The sequence below is a fragment of the Danio rerio genome, chromosome 3, assembly GCF_052040795.2.
Source record: "Danio rerio strain M-AB ecotype USA chromosome 3, GRCz13ab, whole genome shotgun sequence".
Taxonomy (NCBI): Eukaryota; Metazoa; Chordata; class Actinopteri; order Cypriniformes; family Danionidae; genus Danio; species Danio rerio.
This window is the reverse complement of record NC_141023.1, coordinates 50,913,698-50,935,941: the sequence shown is the minus strand read 5'-3', so window position 1 is coordinate 50,935,941 and position 22,244 is coordinate 50,913,698. Positions and strand designations below refer to the sequence as shown.

The 22,244-nt window shown below is 35.2% G+C and overlaps 1 protein-coding gene across 2 annotated transcripts; it reads left to right on the top strand.

Annotated features, from left to right (window-relative positions):
• Positions 1 to 266: 266 nt before the first annotated feature.
• On the top strand, positions 267 to 14,218 carry gipc1 (GIPC PDZ domain containing family, member 1). 2 transcript variants are annotated; one of them, XM_087242527.1, is made up of 7 exons: positions 267 to 442; positions 3,743 to 4,158; positions 6,463 to 6,648; positions 7,693 to 7,873; positions 7,964 to 8,070; positions 11,898 to 11,979; positions 12,057 to 14,218. In XM_087242527.1, exons 2-7 carry the CDS (start codon positions 3,859 to 3,861, stop codon positions 12,206 to 12,208), a joined length of 1,008 nt encoding a protein of 335 aa, XP_087098653.1. In that variant the 5' UTR covers positions 267 to 442; positions 3,743 to 3,858; the 3' UTR covers positions 12,209 to 14,218.
• Positions 14,219 to 22,244: the final 8,026 nt, after the last annotated feature.

Here is a 22,244-nt window from a genome sequence, read left to right as displayed (position 1 = left end):
TTGAATAGACTAAATTGGCCATGGTGTATATGAGAGTGTAAGAATGTTTTCCAAGACTGGGTTGCAGCTGGAAGGCCATCTGGTGTGTAAAACATATGTGGATAAGTTGGCTGTGGCGACCCCTGATAAATAAAGGGATTAAGCCAAAGGAAAAGGAATGAATGAAGGTGAGTTTTATCACATTGTAAAGTTTGTAATGTCTTCTGTGCTGTAGGCGGCAGCAGCGGGCGCGCGTGTGTTTGAGCTGCGCTGCTGTTCAGTGTGTCAATAGAGGAAGAAGTGTGTGTTCTGTTGAGTGATGTGATGTCCGCCCTCCTCGCACACACTACAACACTCCCTAAACTCCTGCATTAACACTCCTCAACAATCATCCCCTGTAATGAACTTACTATAAGCTCGGCGTCCAGCGGTTCATGGTTTTCTCCTTGCCAGTGTTAGTTTGGTAAGTGTCGTGATGTCTACAGGATGCTAACGTGCTAACCTTAGCTTGAGTCTATGAATAGAATCCCAGGATGCTTTAACCCTTAAACTTTTAACTCACGAAAGCACTTTTTCAATGGCGAGTTTAAGTATTTGAGTTGAATTCATCAGTTAGTGAGGTTGTTGTTTACTAGTTCGAGGTTTGTTTGAAGGATGACTAATGTAACGGTATATCAATAAACAAGACAGAGCCATAATTAGTTATTAGATGTATGGAAATTTTTGCATTATTTCTACTTTATTACCTAAAAGCCACACAAATTTCATTTTAGGGTTATATTATATAGTGTTTTGTTTTTGCTTGTATGAACAAATGTTTCTTTTGTGATTAATGCTTGATAAAAAGGTGACAGGGATCTCATATAAATGTAAATATATTGATAGCATATATGGATTCTTTATTGAAATAAAATAAATAAAAGTTTTATGGACCTATAATGTATCATTTTTAAAATAATCTTTGAAAAAAAATATTTTTTAACATTTTTGCTGATTAACTGATTCTTGTATTTGTTTGCATGAGGCTGGTGTGTAATAAATTTACGCTATAATAACCTCATATGTTGAAGCTTGTGAATTGTAAATTTGTTATAAATGTCAGTTTTTCTTAAAATTCTGACTCTATTAGCTTCTGAGTTTATAATCAATGCTGCGTTTATAACTGTGCCTTTAGCACTTCTAAGAAAATAGTCAATATCTTGCAAGATATAAAGTAAATTCAGAGTTGTGAGAACAAAAGTGAATCACTAGGAATCAGCCAAACTTGGGTATTGAGGTAAAGTTGGTTTTATGTTCACACATTCTGACTAGGGATGCAGTGATTATAGGTTTTTGTTATACGATTATAGTCTAAGAAATAATCACGGTTTCACGGTTATCATAATTATTATGCATTCATTAATTTCTAAACACCACTAGTTTAGAAAATCACATGAAAACACCTTATATTTTAAAGAGTTATTTATAGCTGCTCAGAAATTAATTAACTAGCACAAAATAATATTAAAAAACAATAGTCAATTTCTCTCTGTGCTAAAAATAAGTAAATTGTTTAACATTTAAACTATTTTTACACTGTAAATAAACGATAGAACAATGAATAAATAATAATAAAAAAAATATTTGTCTAAAGCAGGGCTTGAAATTAACTATTTACCTGGTAGCACCGTTGCTTCCAACTTCAAATATTTTAGGTGCACCATAAAAAGTTTAGAAGCACCCACCAAAAATGAATGAGCACTACTGCAAATTGTATATTAGCAGATTTATTGTATGTGAAAACAATATAAATCAGGACTAACAAAAACCAGAAACGACTTAAATAATTCTGTTATAACCTATTGATATTTGTGCAATAATTGCTACATTATTGTCTAATAATTATACAATATTATAATGATGATGACAATAATACTAACAATGAATAACATTATCATGCCGCTTTGCTTGAATGCGAGTTATCTGCTATAAAAAGTCCAACTATTACATTATGACAAATAAATTTATGGTTTGCATCAAACAAAAATGAAGCATTGCAGTAAGAAATAAAGATTTTGCACTATTGTTTTTATACCCATGTCAATATAATAACCAGAAAAAACTGACAAAAGAAAGGAAGAGAAGTCTTACTTCGCCACTCTTTAAAGGTTTTGGTTTTGGTATGTGTCATTGTAAATGCTCAGTCTTGTTATGCTATGATTTACATTTCTTTGTGTTTGTGGATTTTTGAGATGACCATCGGCACAATACCGTTGTCATGAGCCGAAGGTTCAGTTTAAACTTGGTAAAGTCGAGCTTCTTTGGCAAAGATCTACACTGTTACATTTTACATTCATCGTCCATTTGCACTGAACGCAGTGAATGCAGTGCAACGAGATTCGGGCCATTAAACAGCTGACCGACTTTCTGCACTTTCTCTGAAATCAATGGATTGATCTTGCCTGGTGAATCATATCACCACATGATCGCTCTCATCGGCGTTAATATTTGTAACTTTAAGTGGGGTTGCAAACCGGTGTACTTTTCATTGCTTCTTCCTCAAACTTCTGCCGTTTGCAATTCCCGCTGTCACAAAATCCCCTATCTAAACTAGTGTGCCTAAAAAGTGTGTGGACTCGTTGCATCACGTGCGCGTCCCTCCATTGGAAATAATGAACTTGCACAAGCTTGCCTTAGTCATAGTTAATCTAATGTGCGTGGTTATTAGTCTCGGTGTACAAACTAGCGCACAGTTGGCATAACTTTGTTTAGTTGCTGCAGTTTTGCTGCAGTTTCGTGCAGAAACAGTGTTAAGAAGCCTTTACCAATAATTAACCGTGACAAATTAAAGCACAGAAGTGAAACCGGTTAATTATACATCTCAAATTCTGACTTAATATAATTTCTGAAAAGAATTCTTTGCAAAATCTAAATAGTGAAATCGTATTAGCAGCCAACGACTATCAAAGTACAACATTGTTCACTGTCAAATAAATAGTGCTAAAAGTGTGTAGGCCGTATTGGGATTGCTCTGTTTATTCTTCTTATTATTCTTAGTATTCTTTTTCTGTAGAATGATTTTTGAAGTTTTAAAATGCTCGAAAACTCACTAAACTTTGCACGTGGTCCAGAAGTGGGGAAAATGTACATTTGTTATAGGTTTCAGAAGTGGGTGTGGCAAAATGGCTCGACAGCGCCATCTATGCACTTTCAATGGAGTGGCCTCCAAGCTACGTTTCACACGCACACAAGCAATTCCATGCATATGTCAACCTTGCCATGAAAAAAAATTTAATTTTTGCCAAAATATCGAAAGCGTTTCTTTATTTCTTTGTGTAAGCAAGTATTTTACAGTGCTTTAAAAATACTCAAAAATACTCAAACATTTGCTGTTGTAACATATACGCTTGCATTACTTAGAAGTTACACTTATAAATTAAAAGTTGCAATTATCTCTTTCAAATGTCGTTTTTAGTTTTTATATTCACACATTCAGACGTCCTTGATATAATTTCAGAAAAGTATTATTTGCAAATTCTAAATAGGGAAATTATATTATCAGCCAATGACTCTCAAAGTACAACATTGTTCACAGTCAATTAAATAGTGCTATTGCGTATTATATATGTGCTGAATATTCAAGTTAGTGTAGTAAACAATATACAGACCGTTAAAATGGCAGAATGTGTGAATATAAAACCAACTTTACCTCAATTTTTTTTCTTATATCGAAAAAATATTTTTAAAACTTTTTCATCAAAGTCTGTTTCTGTTTGCATTATAGATCTGGAGATTTGAATGGGTTGAATTGCAGAGATTTCTCCTTCGATTTGGGAACATAAAGAACGGTATTAAAGCTTGTGCACACACCTTTTGCATTAAAGACAGCAGTGCCCAAAAATGCCACTTGGATTGGGACGCAGAAAGAAGGCGTCTCCGCTGGTGGAGAACGAGGAGGCTGAACCCATCCGGGCTGGACTGAACGTCTCAGGGTTGGATGGTCTGGATGGTGGCAGGGTTGGCTTGGGTGAAGGAGCTGCCCATGAGGGTTTACCACCTCCACCCACCAGTCTGCGCCCACGACTGATCTTCCACACACAGCTGGCTCACGGCAGCCCCACAGGACGTATCGAGGGCTTCAGTAACGTGCGTGAGCTTTATGCTAAGATAGGAGAGGCCTTTGGGATTCCTCCAACAGAGGTAAGGAGTGTTTATGTTTGCTTGCATTACTGTGGTGGCCATAATTATTTGAACACTAGTATTTTTTTAACTAAAAATGATTAAAGTCAGTTATTTCTGCTGTAGTGTGTCAGGAGAAAATTATTTCTGCACAATATTGGGAAGATATGAAATATTGCTGTTATGTTTATTTTGATAATGTTATTTCTGTACAATATAATATTAAATTAGATATACAGTGGTAATCTAAATTATTAAACCCCCTTTGAATTGTTTTTTCTTTTTCAAATGATGTTCAACAGAGCAAGGACATTTTCACAGTATGTCTTATAATATTTTTTCTTCTTGAGAAAGTCTTATTTTTTTTATTTTGGCTAAAGTAAAAGCAGTTTGAATTTTTTAACAAAATTATTAACCCCTTTAAGCTATATATTTTTTTCGATAATCTACAGAACAAACTATCGTTATACAATAACTTGCCTAATTACCCTATCCTGCCTAGTTAAAGTAATTAACCTAGTTAGGCTTTTGGATATGACTTTAAGCTGTAAAGAAGTGTCTTTGAAAAATATCTAGTTGAATATTATTTGCTGTCATCATGGCAAAGATAAAATAAATCAGTTATTTGAAATGAGTTATTAAAACTATTATGTTTAGTATACTCTCTAATAGAATTAACAGAAATGCAAAAAAGCGGAGAAATACACCCACTTACCTAATGTTTCTGAACACTTTGAATAACTACAAGCAAACTGTATGTCACGCGATTTGTTAACTTTATATTTTTTCCCCTAAACGGAATGATGAACTTTAAAACCATATCGGATTTACAGTTATTTGGATTAGTTTAAAGAGACGAGGATCAAACCCTAATACAAAAACACAAGGGAGCGTACACAGCACAAACAAACACAGCACTGATCAAACAAGGCATGCCGGTCAAATTTAAAGTCTGAGGGACAAAGCCTTATTGGTGAACGAGAAAACACCCTTATGAGGAGTGACAGGCTCGGGATCTAATCAGCAAATGCCTGAGAAGGAAGAAATAGAAGATCAAAAGGTGATGGGGTGAGACAAACAGCGAATGACAGACAAGGAGAAAGAGAGAGTGAAAAATCCAAACTCCCACGGACCGTAACATGAAAAAACAGTTGAATAACCAAAATAATTCATGCCCTTCTCTATAATCTCCCTATATAATTGCTGACTAGATTTTGCAGGTCATTAATGGTATGTTTCACGTTCACGTTCCAGCTCTTTCACGTTGGACTTTCTCCTTGCAGTCAACCTGATATTTACAGAAGCTCCCTCTACAGATGGGCCATAACAAAATGTTAATGTTTTTGTCTGTGAACCATTTCTTCAACACTTTTGCTGTGTGTTTTGGATTGTTGATTTTTGGTTGAAAAAAAGTGACTTTTAGTCAGAATTTGCCTGGGGTATGAATCCTGGGATTTTTAACAACCACAGAGAGTCAGGACCTTGGTTTAACGTCTCATCCCAAAGACAGCACTCACTGAGAAGTATAGAGTCCCCTTCACTATATTGGGGCGTTACGACCTACACAGACCACAGGTTGAGCACCTCTGCTGGCCTCACTAACACCACTTCCAGCAGCAACCTAGCTTTCCTATGTAGTCTCCCATTCAGGAACTGACCAGGCACAGCCCTGCTTGGCTTCAGTGCGTGACCATACAGAGAGAGTATCTCTTCACCTTTGGGGCCAGTTTAGGTAATAGCCTAAAAGCAACTCCTGGGAGGTGGGTTTAAAAATAGTAAGGTCCTATCTGTAAAAATTGGATAAACAACCAATAAACAGAACACACAAGTACTTGGCCAATAAAATGTGTTTAGCTTATCGGACCTCTCTGTGATATGCATATTGCCTATGGTCGTTGCATAATGATTACTTTTTTAATATATTGTACAGCCCTATAGGAATTAGCAATTTACATTTTCAATTCCAAATATAAATTTTACTTGTATTTGTTGTAATTCAATGAGATAATTCAGTAAGTTTGCATGTATAAGCCACAAAGAATCTGACTGCAGCCAGTGCTCCACACAGAAATCTGATCTCAGCATCATGTAGGGAAAAAAATAGAACAAACCGAGACCGATTAAACCCAGGAGAATCTTGACAGCTTTTCCAAGACATTTTAAGAAACCTGTGTTCAAACCCTTTATTAGGCAAGGCAAGTTTTTTTTGTATAGCTCATTTCAAACACGGTGGTAATTAAATTAGAGTTGTAAAAAAATTGGCCAACCCTGTATAAGAGCAAGCCTAGTTAAATATGTCAACTAAATGCCTACATTTGTTCTCAGGTGATGTTTTGCACACTGAACACTCACAAAGTGGATATGGACAAGCTTTTGGGTGGCCAGATCGGACTGGAGGACTTTATATTCGCTCATGTGAAGGGCCAAAGGAAAGAGGTGGAGGTCTTTAAAGGAGAGGATGCACTGGGGCTCACCATCACTGATAATGGAGCTGGCTATGCTTTTATTAAGGTAAGAATGATCTGAGCTTCCAGTAAAACTGTAATATATTTTATCAAATTCTGATGGTATAATTGAAAGAATAATATCTATTCCAAGTAGCTGTTGTTTACTTGGGCTTCATAGAGACTCTACAAAAAACTATTAAGGTTTCCACGTAAATACAGCAGTTGATAGTATGTTTGTTGAATTAAAGTTACATTGCATCTACATGCCAACTAATTATCATTAGATTATAAGTAGACTCTTAGGTTGGGGTCAGGGTTAGGGTTAGTGTAAGTTGACATGTACTTGCAACGTTTCTTATAGTCAGTTAAATGTCTGTTTATCAACAGATATTAAGCAGACAGTCTACTTGCACTCAAATGGACCATAAAATTAAAGTGTTACCAATAATTGTTCTGTCATTTTGGCTAAGGATGTGAAAGTGTGGTTTGGGCTTTGTTTTCGGACACACTCCATTTGCTTTCATTTGATTCTCTTGTTTATTTAATCCGTCATTTACATACAAAAATGCATTCAATTTAAGTAAAAAAAATATTTCAAATAAAACTAGTTTGAAAAAACATAATCACCAAACAATACATGAAGGGGTCCAAATGTGTCCAACCACTTCCGTGCGTCTTCTGGCTTACTGCGGTTCCATTTTCCATGCCTTTATGACATTCAAATTGAATGCAAAAAACAAAACAAAATGCCAAATAATAATTTTTAACAATAAATAAAATTTACTTTCAAAAAATGTCTACAACAATAATAAAAATGTTTTTTTTATTAGAGTAATGATGCTGAAATTAACATTTTTACTCACAGGACTTGATCACATTTTACTTGTAAAATGTACCGTATTGTTTACCGTAGTTTTATTTACTGCATTTTGACCAATAATTGAGACTTGGAATGTAGTTATTTGCTGGCAATTCAGCAGAAATGTGTTTTAGCTAATGATCATTTTATAATACATTTTTGATGATCACATTAATTTAAAACTGTATTTTTAAATACCTTCTGGTGGGTCTGCTGCAGTCATCTGAAAACCATCTGTTTCTTTTGCAGAGAATAAGAGAAGGCAGTATTATTCACCAGATCCAAGTTATCAATGTGGGCGACATGATTGAGTCAATCAACGGGCAAATACTCATTGGCTGTCGCCATTATGAGGTCGCCAAAATGCTGAAGGAGCTGCCTAAAGGGAAAACTTTTTTCCTGAAGATGGTGGAACCCTTAAAGGCATTTGGTAAGTGTTCCAGTATCTTGTTGTTGAAGTCGGCTTTTGCAGGGAAATTGATATGATCATTTTGATATATAAATACATTTTTTTCTTCAGACATGATCAGTCAGCGTTCAGGAAGCAGGTCTGGCTCTGCACAGTTAGGAACGGGCAGAGGAACTTTGCGTCTGAGGTCTAAAGGACCGGCCACTGTAGAGGAGCTGGTAAGATAGAATGAATGGCTCAACACTGTTTTAGTTCAAGGGTCACCAAAAAATTACAATATGACACACACTAAAATATATGATTTACTGTGCATAAAAGTGGATTGTGGTTAATTTCAAGGACATCTGACATTGTGGCAAATATAAATTTAAAAATAATCATTTAAAAAGTGTGTGAGCAGTATGGTGAGAATTGTGTTGTGATGTATAAAAGCATTGTTGCAAAAACAGGAAAGAATTCTTGAACAGCCTAGCATTTGAGGCTAGAAATGTTTCAGAAATGGCATTGACATTGATTAAGTCAAAGGTTTTTAGAGAAAAAAAAATGTTTTTCCTAAATTCAAATTCAAAGACAACCTTTGAAAAAATGGAAACGATGCAGCTGTATCATAACTCTATACATCAGTTGCAGTCATCATTGCAAAAGATTATGGATTGGTTAGAAGTTTTAATAATTTCCTAATTTTTACAAAACTTCTATTTTAACAAAAGTAGCAAAGCGTCATCTGTGTTGTGCTATTCTGCTATACATTTATCACGCTAAACCAGTCTTAAGTCCCACTTACAACAATACATTTAAGTTTGGAAACTGAGTTTTAGAGCAAAAATGATCTATGTCCCGCTGGCGTTTCCTTAAGTATTTCTGAAAAGATCTCCATCCACACTACACCGCGGAAAACGCACATCACGTGACCTCACACACACTCTTGCACGTGCTGCAGTGTATGTGGACGTCTGAGCCCCAGGCAGTCAGTGGGTGCTTTGAGCATACCTCCCCAGGTGAGAGCAGCGCACATCGAACAGTTCAGCCAGGATCTACCACTGGATCTCATCTCACTATAGTTGTAAGCGTGATATTTCATTCATCTTGACTCTAACGATTCTTTGGTTTTTTGAATCTATTATTTGTTCTCAGGTAACATTTTTTGGTTGAGCGCAGATAAGTTAATATATTAATTTGTTTAACGCTTACACTAATTCTGCACAATTTGACTGATTGCTTGCCTTTATTTCCTGTATTGTAAACATTTATATTTCGTAGGGCTGGACGATATGGGAAAAAATTATATGACAATATATATTTCTTAATTTTAGTCGATACGATATAATTCCAATATCGATATGGACAATATTAAAAAGCCAGTAAAAAACTGCCAAGAATGCACACAATAGATTTCTATACCCATAAATGTCTGAAAACTGAATTTGCAAAGTCTATAATACCTCCAGGCTCTTATAACTTAAAACTATATATATATATATATATATATATATATATATATATATATATATATATATATATATATATATAAACAGTACAAAAAATGTATGTTCACTTTTTATATGTATTTAGAAATGTTTAAGAAATGTTAAACAAACTATCAAATAAATAAAACTCTCAGACTCAGCTTATATATATATATATATATATATATATATATATATATATATATATATATATATATATATATATATATATAATTCATATATATATATATTATTCATATATATTAAATATGTAGAGATAGTTCGTGGGGGTTTCCCAAGGTTTGGTTGCGGCTGGCATTTGCTACGTAGAAACCTGCTGGATAAGTTGGCGGTTCATTCCGCTGTGGCTAAGCTGAAAAGAGAATAAATGAATTAATGAATGAGATTGTGGGGGTCAGCTTGACCAACGTGATGAACAGAAACTTTTTATCAGCGTTTGTTTTTTTTGTTTGTTTTGTTTATGCTGAATATTTAACAATCAAAATAATACAGAAATCTTACAATTATGACATCCACATCAGATAAAAAGCAGAAAAAGAATAATTATTATAATAATTAAAAAATCAAAAAGAGTATAGGCTACATTAATATTTGCAATAGAAAAAAATTGTTTGAGTACATTCATAGTTCCGGTTGCTTTTCATCTTGAACGTCCTTTAAGGGTTTCTATCTGTCTATTTATATTTCTGTATAATAACCCAAATAAACTAAATATTTCTTATATATTTTATATAGTCTATTTATAGACTAATATTTTATATTATTTCATATAAAACATTTTCATTATTTAACATATGTAATACCTCTATTAATCACATTCTTTCTATTTTATCAGCTCTGCAATAATTAGATTTCTGATAAATATATTTGTGAATTTTATTTTGTATGTTTGCGCGAGTGCTATATGCTAGCATACAGCGAGTTTGTGTGTGTGTGTGTGTGTGTGTGTGTGTGTGTGTGTGTGTGTGTGTGTGTGTGTGTGTGTGTGTGTGTGTGTGTGTGTGTGTGTGCGCGTGCGTGCGTGCACGTTTGTGTGTGTGTGAGTGTTAATTTAGGTGTTTATGTGAGGATCAAGTATATGCAAGGATCGAGTTGTACATGAGTGCATAATTGTGGGTGTTTATGCAAGGATCGAGTTTATATCTACGTGCGTTTGTATGCATAAATCAAGTTTATATGTATATGTGCAAGTTTCATAAATGTTTTGAACAATTAATAGTATAGGTGTATATGCACATGTAATGAATGTGTTAATGAGCAAAGATTGATATAAATCCTAAACGGCGCCTTATAGCCATCTGTGTTTGCTTCATTGCCTTCTCTTTGACACCGCTGGTTTGAAGCTGCAGAGCACTGAAACCAAAAGTTTATTGAAACTTAAAAAGCCAAACCACTTCCACACCACTGCATTAGTCTTTCCCCTCTTATCAACGTTTTCGTCTGCATTCTTACTCGTGGAAGCTTGTTCATTCACATCTGTATATATATATGTGTGTGTGTGTATATATATATATATATATATATATATATATATATATATATATATATATATATATATATATATATATATATATATATATATATATATATATATATATATATATATATATATATATATGTGTGTGTGTGTGTATATATATACATCTGTTTTCAGATGTCTCCTCTTTCTGCATCCACACTGGCACAGAGCAGCAGTGTTCTAAAACTAAAATGGCCTCTTCAGCATTTCCAAAACGCCCTGTTTTCAGAGTTTAAAAACTCTGGGGTACTGTGGACAGAAGGCGTAACCCTGGCAAAACTTAAACGTAGAAAAAGCCAACAATTCATTGAGTCAAAATTATTGATTTTTATTTTCATGCCAAATCACATTAGAGTATTGAGTAAAAATCATATTCCATAAAGACCTACTGTAAATGCCAAAACTTATTTTTTTTGTTAATCTTAGTTTGAGCACCTTATTTGCACAAATTTAAGGGCTTTTAAAAGGCAGATTTTTCAATCAGTTGTCTGCCAAATATTGTCCTATTGTAACAAAATAAATGGAAAGCTTTTTTTATTCAACTTTCAAATGATATATGAATCTTAATATCATAAAATGAACCCTTATGACTGATTTTTTGGGTTTTTGTTTGATTTTCTTTGGGTCACATATCAGTAGTAAACTAAACAAACCAATTGGGTTTTAGAATTTTAAAATATTAATTTTCTTCATTGGGACAGTAAAGGTTTATAGGTTATTGTTTAAAATTATAGACAGAACTATTATGACATGGGTATCAAACTCAGTTCCTTGTTTGATACCTACAGCTAAGGTGTGTTGATGCAGGGCTGGAACTAAACTCTGCAGAGCTGCTGGCCTCCACAAATTGAGTTTGACCCCCTTGTGTTATGAGCTCTGAGGTCGTTAGTCGCTTGTATATGGTACTTTAAAAAAATCCCTTAGAAAAAGAAATAATAATAATAAAAAGAAACTATTTCAGATCAGCACAGTTCAGATCAGCCATAAATTTCATTTAAGCAAGAGAATGTCTAATATTCATTCTTTCTTTGTGTTTCAGCCTTCAGCTTTTGAAGAAAAAGCCATTGAGAAAGTTGATGATCTCCTGGAGAGCTACATGGGCATCAGAGACAGTGAACTTGGTATGTTTCCATGCATATTCCTGTTTTTGTATGTTTTTTAATTAGCCTCTTCTATAACTCTTCACGTTTTTTTACAGCTGCGACAATGGTGGAGCTTGGCAAGGATAAAAAGAACCCAGATGAGTTTGCTGAAGCTTTGGACGAGACTCTGGGCGATTTTGCTTTTCCAGATGAGTTTGTGTTTGATGTGTGGGGTGCCATAGGCGACGCAAAGGTCGGTCGCGTGTAACTCTAGAAAACACCACTTTAGGAACACTATCAAATTTAATTGGTATTAGTTTTAGGAGCATACGCTGGGATGCTTTCAAGAACGCTGGAAACACTTATACGTAGGTCTTTAACTCCACTTTAAAAAAAATAGAGTTCAGATTTGACTAGGTTGGGCCTAATCACATAAATGAAATGTCTTATTTGGTAGAATATTACAGGTAAGTTCACCCAAAAATGAAAATTCTGTTATTATTACTCACCCTGATGTCATTTCAATCCCTTGAGATCTTTGTTGATCTTTGAATCATAAATTAAGATATTTTAGATGAAATCTGAGAGCTCCCTCATCCTCCATCCTTGTTTCAGTAAAGGAACTCTAGGTGAAGAAAGTTAAAGCATATTTAATCTAAAGTATCTTACATTGGGTTCTGAAGATAAAGATTAATCTCTGGATTAGTGTTAGTAATAAATAACAAGTTATTGTTTTTTGGGTGGACTCATCTTTTAAAACAAAGGTATACTTCACCCAAAAATTAAAATTCTCCTATTTACTAAGCCTCATGTTTAGCCAATCCTACTTCTTTTTACTCTGCTGAGCACAAAGAAAGATATTTAGAAGAATGTCAGAAACCAAACAGATATTGCCACACATTTATGCTCATTTACGTTTATTCTTCCAACTATGGCAGTAAATCAATGGCAAGGTCAGTTTCGTTGCTGATATCCTCCAAATATTTGTGTTCAACAGAGCAAAGAAGTTGATAAAGGATGGAATAACCTTAGGGGAGTAAATTATGGCAGAATTGTCATATTTGGACGAACTATCGCTTAAAGAAAAGATGCTTAAACATTGAATTTGCAAGTTGTTTCCTCCAGGGACCTTTAATGTTTTCTCTGCGAGGTTACTTTGTTACATACTGTGACTTTCATTGCACTGTGTTGCCCGTCGCTGTATAAATTGCACGGTATGGCACAGAACACACAGTGCAGAGATCGAAGCAATGCACTGTATTGACCTGCGGCGTGGATATGACCCTGTCCCAAGACAGAATAATGGACCATTTTGTCTTATCTCCACTATAATGATTCCCTAAAGCATGTGCTGTCTTATTTACTCTTGTTCTCTCTTTTACGAAGGATTTCAAGTGGCTTTGAAGTTGTTGCTATGAACTGTTGACCTCTAGTGCTTTACATTTCCAGTTCTGTGGCTTAGCTCTTATTTTAAAGGAGTAAAAGGAAACAAACAGAAATAGGTTTTCATTTTAGTAGTGTGGTAAACTACTACTCAATGCCAAACGTAAGTATTTTTTTTTCTCTGTAAAATCTGCATTTGCACGCATCATGAAGTATTCCACATAGTATTACATCCGTTACAGTATTTGTCCTTTTGAGGATTGATGGAAGAAATATGAAGGGATTAAAAGTGGGGCTGGGTGATGTTTTGCCTGGGTGATTAATCGAATTGAGAAATGCTGCAATTGTCATGCACATCTTGTCATCTTGTCAGGGAGCCATGGTGTAATGCAGGGCTGCGCAACCCTGTTCCTGGAGATCTACCTTCCTGTAGATTTCAGTTGCTACCCATTTCAAACACACCTGCCTGTAATTATCAAGTGCTGTTCAGGTCCTAATTAATTGGTTCAGGTGTGAGAGCTCAGCTGTGTTGCAGGAAGGTAGATCTCCAGGAACAGGATTGAGCAGCCCTGGTGTAATGGTTATTATATCTCATTTGAAGGCTGGAGGATGCTTCAAATCATGGAAACTTCAACAATTTTTATGAAGAAGAAATCCAGGAAAACTCAATCGGTTTAAGTCGTGACGTATCGGTGACGCATAATGAACTGTTTCCGGGTCCAAGCCGCCACTCATTTCAATTGAGAAAATGTTTGTTTATGATCGTGCTTTAATCATATCACATATTAAATTGAGTTTTATATAAAATCATGGTGTACACAACAGTCTCTAGACGTGCTGCATGACAAATACCAAAATTCTAACAATTTATAACAAATGAATCACTTTCTGGCTATCGGATATTAGACATGGATATATATATATATATATATATATATATATATATATATATATATATATATATATATATATATATATATATATATATATATATATATATTGCAACCATGATTTTCGAAAGTATTACAGTGCTTTGTAAATGTTTATTATTACCATTTGATGAGTCTCCCCATACAGTTTGATATAGTGTTTGGACCCGAAAGCTGCTTTGCGTGATGTCACACTTAACAAGCGTATAGTGTTACATCATAGATATTTACACTAGATATCGATCGCAAACAGACCCTGAGCATGTGTCGATACCGCCGCCACGTTTGTACAGTGCTCCCTGCACAAAAGCCATTCACTAGTCAAGCTAATCTGAAGATGCTGGACTTTTGCTCTGCGTACAGGTGTAGTAATCAGAAATCAAAGCATAAAGGCAAAACATTACATAAGTAAGATTTTGTGTTTTACGTTTTTGTATGGTACAAACTTTTGTGCTAAACAAGTAAAGTTATTGATGATAATACAGTCAGTTATCGCACTGACCATAAGGCAAACTAGCACCAACTCACACTAAATACTAGGCTTATGCTAGTTTTGTTCAATAAAAATAGCAAACAATGTAAGTGAAATATGACAACAAGACGTTGCGGTGCCGGAAAGTTGTATTTTTATTGTCTAAGTGAAGTACCGCTAGTTTTTGAAGTAACCTATAAGGGTGTCTGATAACATAACAGCGTCTGCGCCTCAATGTTCATACCTTCCACTATGAATTATTAAATATTACAAATGTTATTTACTATGTAGATCAGAAAGGTGGATATGCACATTGAGTCGAAGGGATATCAATGGTTCACATGAGTTGTTCTTAATGGAGATGCATTCACAAACGAATCACTCCCTTCATAAGAATTAAAAGTGAAAAAGTGAAAGTGTTTTAGGACACGGATTAGGTCAAATTTAACCGGGAGGTAGGATAATATATTTCCATGCACACAAACACACGCTCTGTCGGCAAAAGTCGCTAATCCATTAATGTAGAACAGTGATGTAAAATGATTTACTTTTGCAATTAAAAAATGAAAAAATAAAACAAAAAATCTGTACTAACCACAGTGAAAACACCTGGGGCCTCATGTATCAACGCTGCGTACGCACAAAAACTTTGCATACGCCAGGTTTCACACTCAGAATCACTCACGTTTGGATTTACTAACAATGAACTGAACGTGGGAATGTGCGCAGCTTCACGGCAGCTTTATGGCTGGCGTACGCACATTTTTTGTGCGTGTGTTTTATTTCCATTGGCGACTCCTAGAGGCAGTTGTGTTAAATTCCTCTCTACAAAGTGTCTGAGCCTTGCAATGGCAGCTGTATGAGACGGGTTCATCTAGCAGGTATATAAGGTTTCCATACCATACATTTGACCAGCTAAACATTAAAGCGCAATTTGCAGCGGTCGCCTGTTTTCCCAATGTAATCTGAGCTATGTACTGCACGCACGTTGCTATAAAGACACTATCTGAAGATGAATTTGCATACGTGAATCAGAAACATTACCATTCAATACATGTGCAAATAAAATATGATGCACACACTTGTTAATGATTCCTACTTGTCTTTCTCGTGATAAATAGTTGGCAAAATCTAATATGTAGCGGGGGAAAAAAGAAGAAAGAGTTCATCAGACGCGGGATTCGAACTGAGTTCATGCTCGAACGTGTCAAAACATGTTGATATGCATCTTACAAGCTGCGCCACTGAGACTGTTAAGGGCATTGCAACATTTTACACATATAAACCACACTATTTCTTTTTTAATTCACTCAGTGCGATGTTTAGACCCAACTGTGTTAACCGCATCAGCTAAACTCTCCCACTCAATTTTTTTCTTTTGTTGTTAATTCCGGAGAACAAACTTGCAAATAACACCGCTTTTCTCCGGTCTACATCCGAAAGCAGCACCTCCAATTCTCATTCTGTTCAAAGTTTCTCTTCTTGCTTGCTTTTGCCTTTGCTTTTTCGTTGGGTTTTGCCAAAGTAGAGTCATTAGCATATTCATACAGGGGGGGAGCCACGGAGGCGTTTTGTGCTCGTGCGTGTTGAGCTCAGTTTCACGTTCATTCAGATGTACAAAAGAAGAGATTGGGCGTACGCAGTGTTTCATACATCTGAATTTTTTTCTGCGTACGCACATTTACAGCTTTGTGCGTACGCAATGTTTTAGTAAGATTTCCACGCAAGTCTTCGTACATGAGGCCCCTGATCATAGATATATGTATAAATGTATACATATCTCTGGCTCCGGATGGCCAGTCAATAGCGTAGGCGACATCTAATGTAAATATATATGGTGTTGGATCATAAACAAGATTTCACAGCTTTCATTGATTAAGAGTAACAAATAAATACACTAATACTGAATCATGTCACAGAAGGATTTATTTCGCATGTCATTTTCCATTAGCATCTACTACACAGAGCCATTGTTTTCTCTGAAGAGACACTAAAAGCTGTCACAGAATGATTTTCTCACAAGATTAAATCAAATCTGATACTAAAAACCATTTTTGTGTAGCTTATCAGTGAACTACGACTCTTTAACGCTGCTTTATATGAAAGCATGTGGTATAGGTGTAATACAATCAAACTTTTCTGACAAGATGTAAATGAATATCATTTTCGATTAATCTCCCAGACTTAGGTGATATATAAGTTACACATACAAACATCTTAACGTGTCATATTAACCAGTTAGAATCAAGTTATGCTGTCCACATGGTTTTTAACTTTATATATGTTAATCATTTTATTACATATTGAAAATTGTAATTATTTACTCACCCTTCACTTGTCACAAACCTGTTTGAGTTTCTTTTGTTAGTCAAAAACCAAGGAAGATACTTTGAAGTAGGGCTGTGTGATATTGAAGAAATCTAATATTGTATTTTTTTCCTGCGATAAATATTGCGATATTAATACAATTTCATCACAGTATTTGAATAACTATATGGGAAGAATTTATAATTTTAGACTGATTGGGATGATTAAGCGAGTGCATAAAATTTAATAAACAATCTACAAGCATAGCTAAATTCAATAAAGGGAAAGATACGAATAAAATAAACAGCATTTTATTATTTTCAGAGAAGTCTAACAGTACTCAAGTAAACAGTAATTCAATAATCAAATGTAAATTAATACTGCATAGTCTTTGTTTTATAAATAATTCAATAAAAATTAATTACAAATTGAAAAAAAAGTTACTAATGGTATAATTTGTCATGCCTGAACGCTTTTAAACTCCTCACACAGTCTCAGGCCTCAAAAAAACTTTTGCCAAATGTTAAATTATAATCCATACTCAACTTTGCATATATTCGCGGTGTGACTATTGCGAATGATCACATCACAGTATCAATGCTGAAATATTTAGCAGCCCTATTTTAAAGAAAGCTATAAATCTTTACCCATTGACCTTCCCTTGTATTTGTTTATCTTACTATTAAAAATTCAGTAGTTGCTGGATTGTAAAGTTCTTTGAAATATGTTCTTTTATGCTTCACAGAAAAAAAGAAACTCAGGTTTAAAACCACTTGAGGGTGAGTAAATAGTGTGCAAATTTTCATTTTTGGGTGAACTAACCCTTACACAAGCTTTAAAAGTGACAGTTATTCTAAAACAAAACAGATTAGAGAAAAAATGCTCTGCATTTATGGTTGCTTGCAAACATTTTGCGATAGAAATACTTTGACGTCAATGCTTTTGCAAGCAAACTTTCATAGGGAGCACACACAGTACATTTGAGGATCAAAGGTAACGTATTTACATTTAATTTGACCTCATCTTTTAATTATTACTATATTAAATCTTTGCGACATGTGTATCAGTTTACAACATTGCCTCATTTTTTTTTACTGCCAGCATCAATACATTATGAAAATACGATGTGTATGTATCGCCCAGCCCTGCTTATAAGTGAATTTTTAAAGCACTGGTGTAGGTATTGGGTGGTGTTTGTATGTGTGGTGGTGATTTGAGTGTATATAGTGGTGATGTGTTTACAGAAATGACACTACAGGTAGGGAACATTCCCAACATACTGACAATAGTTCTGCAAACATGACCAAACACAGACGTCATAGACTGAGCACATGGTGAGTTATGAATTTATGGGACTCAGATATGATTACTCTTTAACCAGCAGTTCAACACTGTCCTCCTTCACATCAGAGCATGTTTGAAATGTTAAGTATTGGTCGTGTTATGGTTAAAACTTCAAACGTAATAGTTTTTATCATTGATTATTTTTCCAGCATAATTTCTTATCAGGGATATAAGTTAATGTTTAAAGGCCCCTGAGGAAAACATAATAATAAAAAAGGTAAAAAAAAACAAAAGCAACACAGGCTCATTCTGAAAACATAGCCCTATAAATATTTCTTAAGATCGCAAATTATGTAGCCAGAGGAACGAATGGCTGCATTTCGTCTTTAAAGCAAACAATACGGCGAAGTATGACGGCGTTCCTTTTCTTGCTATGGATGGCTTTTCCTCTGTTACCAGTTTGCCCAGTGGCTCGCCACGTACATCGGCAGACTTGATATGCAGAGTACGGTTGGGTGGACAGACGATGCCATCGTCCATCCCTGATGGGTGATAGACATCACGATGCTGAACCGACATGCTACAGCGTATGCGTGTCTGAGCTCCAGCAGTCAGTAGGTGCTTGGAGCACAAAACGCCAGAGAGCAGTCCACGTTGGACAGTTTATCAAGGTTGTACCGCTGGATCGCATCTCACTATAGCTGTTAAGGTGATATTTAATTAATCTTGTCTCTATCTAACAACTTTTCGGTCTTTTGAATCTTTCAGATAACATGTCACAACGTCAGTACAATGCTTCATTCTTCCGCTTTCACGCTTGTACTAACTAATTTTAGCGAAAACCTTAGATACTGTTGATTGGTTCCTGTTGGTTTTGCACCTTTTTACCAACCAAGTTTGTCGACCCCATCATAACGACACAGATCACATGGCCTATTCATGCCGACGTCCTGCGGAAAAATTAATTGTGGTCATTTGTGTTATGGGCAAAACAAAGACCATGCGGGTCAGGTAGTTTAAACGGTTGGCTACAATTAGTTAATTCGTTATGAATTATTTAATTATTCATTAATGATTAATTTACTGCTACCTACAACAACGAGGCTATCGTCCATTGCAATGTTCTATATTAGACATCGTACAATGCCAAATTGTTAATGTCGACAAAAGATGTTGACATTGCCCAACCCTAATGCAGAGTGGAGTTGGATCATGATGACGGGGTTCAAGTCCAGTGAAGAATAGTTCTGAAAAGCAGTTAATATAAATGAAATAGTTAAACAAAATAAAAATAAAATAATAGTTAAAATAAATTAAACGAGAAAACAGTGATAATGTGGTAAAATCTAAAAATGTGGTAAAAATCAGGCTGCAGGAAGGCTTTTTATTCTGGATTGCTTTTGAAAACACTATTGGTTGGGTTTAGGGTAGAGGGTGGTTGGGTCAATCTGTGCTTTTTAAAACACTATCGGTTGGATTTAGGGAAGGAGGTGGGTGGACCAGTTGATTGGTCAGTTAAGCTGCGTCCCAAATCTCATACTTACCCACTATTCTACATCATTTTGTAGTTTAAATAGTGTAAGCAGTGTGTTTATACTGAAAACTCAAAAAATAATAAGTGCACTTTAAATACCTGGATGATGCACTCATTCAGCTGGTAAAATGAAGTGTGTAATGATGGACACTTCACGCACTCAACAGTCGCAGCTTTGCTCACGTAGCTGAAGGGGCGGAGTTATCGGACACACATGTTTAATAACTTTATTTTGCATGGTGAAAGCAAAATTGTCCTACGAGAGTGATTACAGTGCCTCCCGATGATAAATGCGATTATACTCACGGCAGGTATTATTTGATACTTCTGTCATTTATTTCACTGATTTGGAGACCGTCAAATGTCATCAGGGAAACTGAATTTCCGTTTAGTAAATAAACATTAGTACTCCATTTGGGACAACACTACATACATATACTATGCTGTTGAGTGTGTAAGTGCAGAAGTACATAGTGCCTGAGTGCATAGTGTATAGTGTGCCATTTGAGACACAGCTTTAGTTAGTTGACAGCAGCCTCTGGTGGATTTATGTGAGAAGAACAGGCGTGTATGGCTAGAGAATGGCAAGTGTACTTGCTAGAGAAATTTGAGAATACACAACGTCCTATGGCGGATTCCTGAAAACAAAAACTGCAAAAACATGTAGCTCCTGGGACATATTTGGAACTCTCTAGAAATGTATATGAGGGTGCGTAATCAGAATGAGCCTGGGTTGAAAAAAGAAGTGGTTAATTGTTTTGTTGTTACTTTATACATGCTACAAAGCTATCAGTGTAGCATGAACGTATTTTCCTTGTGGTTTATTTACTTTGGACACTTTTTCAGTCGATGGTTTTTGAACATTTCGATAAAACGTTTTTAAGAATGAATAGTTTACACTGGTGTAATGGTTTTGATGGATTCATGTTTCATGTTACACTGTCTCGGACTACCTTCAAATGCAATAATCTGTTATGTCTGTTTTGTAATGTTTCTTCATTGATAAATGCTATTGCACCAAATTGTTATTGGTTAGACTTGTTTCTCGTCAACAGTATTAAAATGAACAAAACTATTTGTGTGATGTTTTTGTTTTGATGTTCTGGAAAGTGAGAATGGTTGTTCATTGAAACATTGGCTTCGTTTTGCTTGGCTGAACAACCTCACCAAGGGCATGTTTCCATTTGGAAGGTTACCGTATGAGGTGAATGAGTGCACTGAACATAAAATACAAGAGTTTAGTATAGTATTCTTGTGTTATCGCTATAAGAAATACATTTAGTGTCCTTTCTGCACACCTGTGCCAAGTTGTGCATTTTTTATTCTTGTTGCACACCCAACAAGCAGGAAAATGGATCTTTGTCTGCTTCCAAATGAACATTATCAAGAAAAAAAGACAGGACTTTGTCACTAGGGGATTCATAAATAAAATGTTGCAGAGAAAACGACTATAATGGGCTATATGCACAGTTTTTCAGGCAACGGTAGACTTGCTGTGAAAGGTTAATGCTACTTTTATAGCATAAACATTGTTTAGATCAATTCAGTTATAAATAAACATAAACAAACAGACTGTGTAAGCCCTAGTGCCATCAGTAGCAGCAGGCTAGTGCAGAAACTCTATTGAAAATACTGGGGTAAAATAAATGTTCATATTTTAAATGGTGGGTGAACATGGAATTCAATGCAGTGCTTTTTTTCTGGTCTGAAACCCAGGCAGTGAAGATCACTGATATTTAAAGAAAATAGATCTTAAACGTGGCGATTTTGTAATAGATTTTGCGATTTTGTAATATTGCCAGTTCACCGGAAGCGCTTGGGCTGGCTGACTGAAAATTAAAAGTCCCTGCGCATATACCCCATTGAAAAAAGACATTTGTTCAAATAAAAAAATCTACAAATGGCAAATTATAAAAATAATTATGAGAGGCCAAATAGCTTCAGCTCTGCATCACTTTACAAATGCTTCCTAATTAAGTTGTTGAGTATATAAAAGAGTATATAAAAATCTAAAGCCTTTATTTTTAAAATTTCTTAAGCCATTGCTTAGAGTACTGTATTTTAAATTCTCAGACTCCAAGAGAAATGTGTGTGTGTGTGTGTGTGTGTTTACTCAGAACATGACATGGCACTAAGTGTTATTCCACGTATTTTGCTTTATTCTTTTGTGTCATTGTTTTTGGTGTTCTTTGGACTCATTTATGCATTTCCAGAGTTCACATCACATGTATGCACGTGCAGTGAGCATGTTTGTTTCAACACACACCTAGTCTTTTTTTCTTTGGTTTATTTTAAAGTGACGTACTTACAGTGTAACTTCATTTAACTACAGAGTAATATTAACCTGTTAAGCTTTTGGGCTAATTTGGGTATTTCCGTCTGAATTTGGCCTTCT

Excerpts from the sequence above, each read along its gene's own strand:
- gipc1 (XM_087242527.1), top strand. The coding sequence starts at position 3,859 with ATGCCACTTGGATTGGGACGCAGAAAGAAGGCGTCTCCGCTGGTGGAG. Across the intron at positions 7,874-7,963 it reads GGAACCCTTAAAGGCATTTG|ACATGATCAGTCAGCGTTCA; the intron begins GTAAGTGTTCCA and ends TTTTTTCTTCAG. Across the intron at positions 11,980-12,056 it reads CATCAGAGACAGTGAACTTG|CTGCGACAATGGTGGAGCTT; the intron begins GTATGTTTCCAT and ends GTTTTTTTACAG.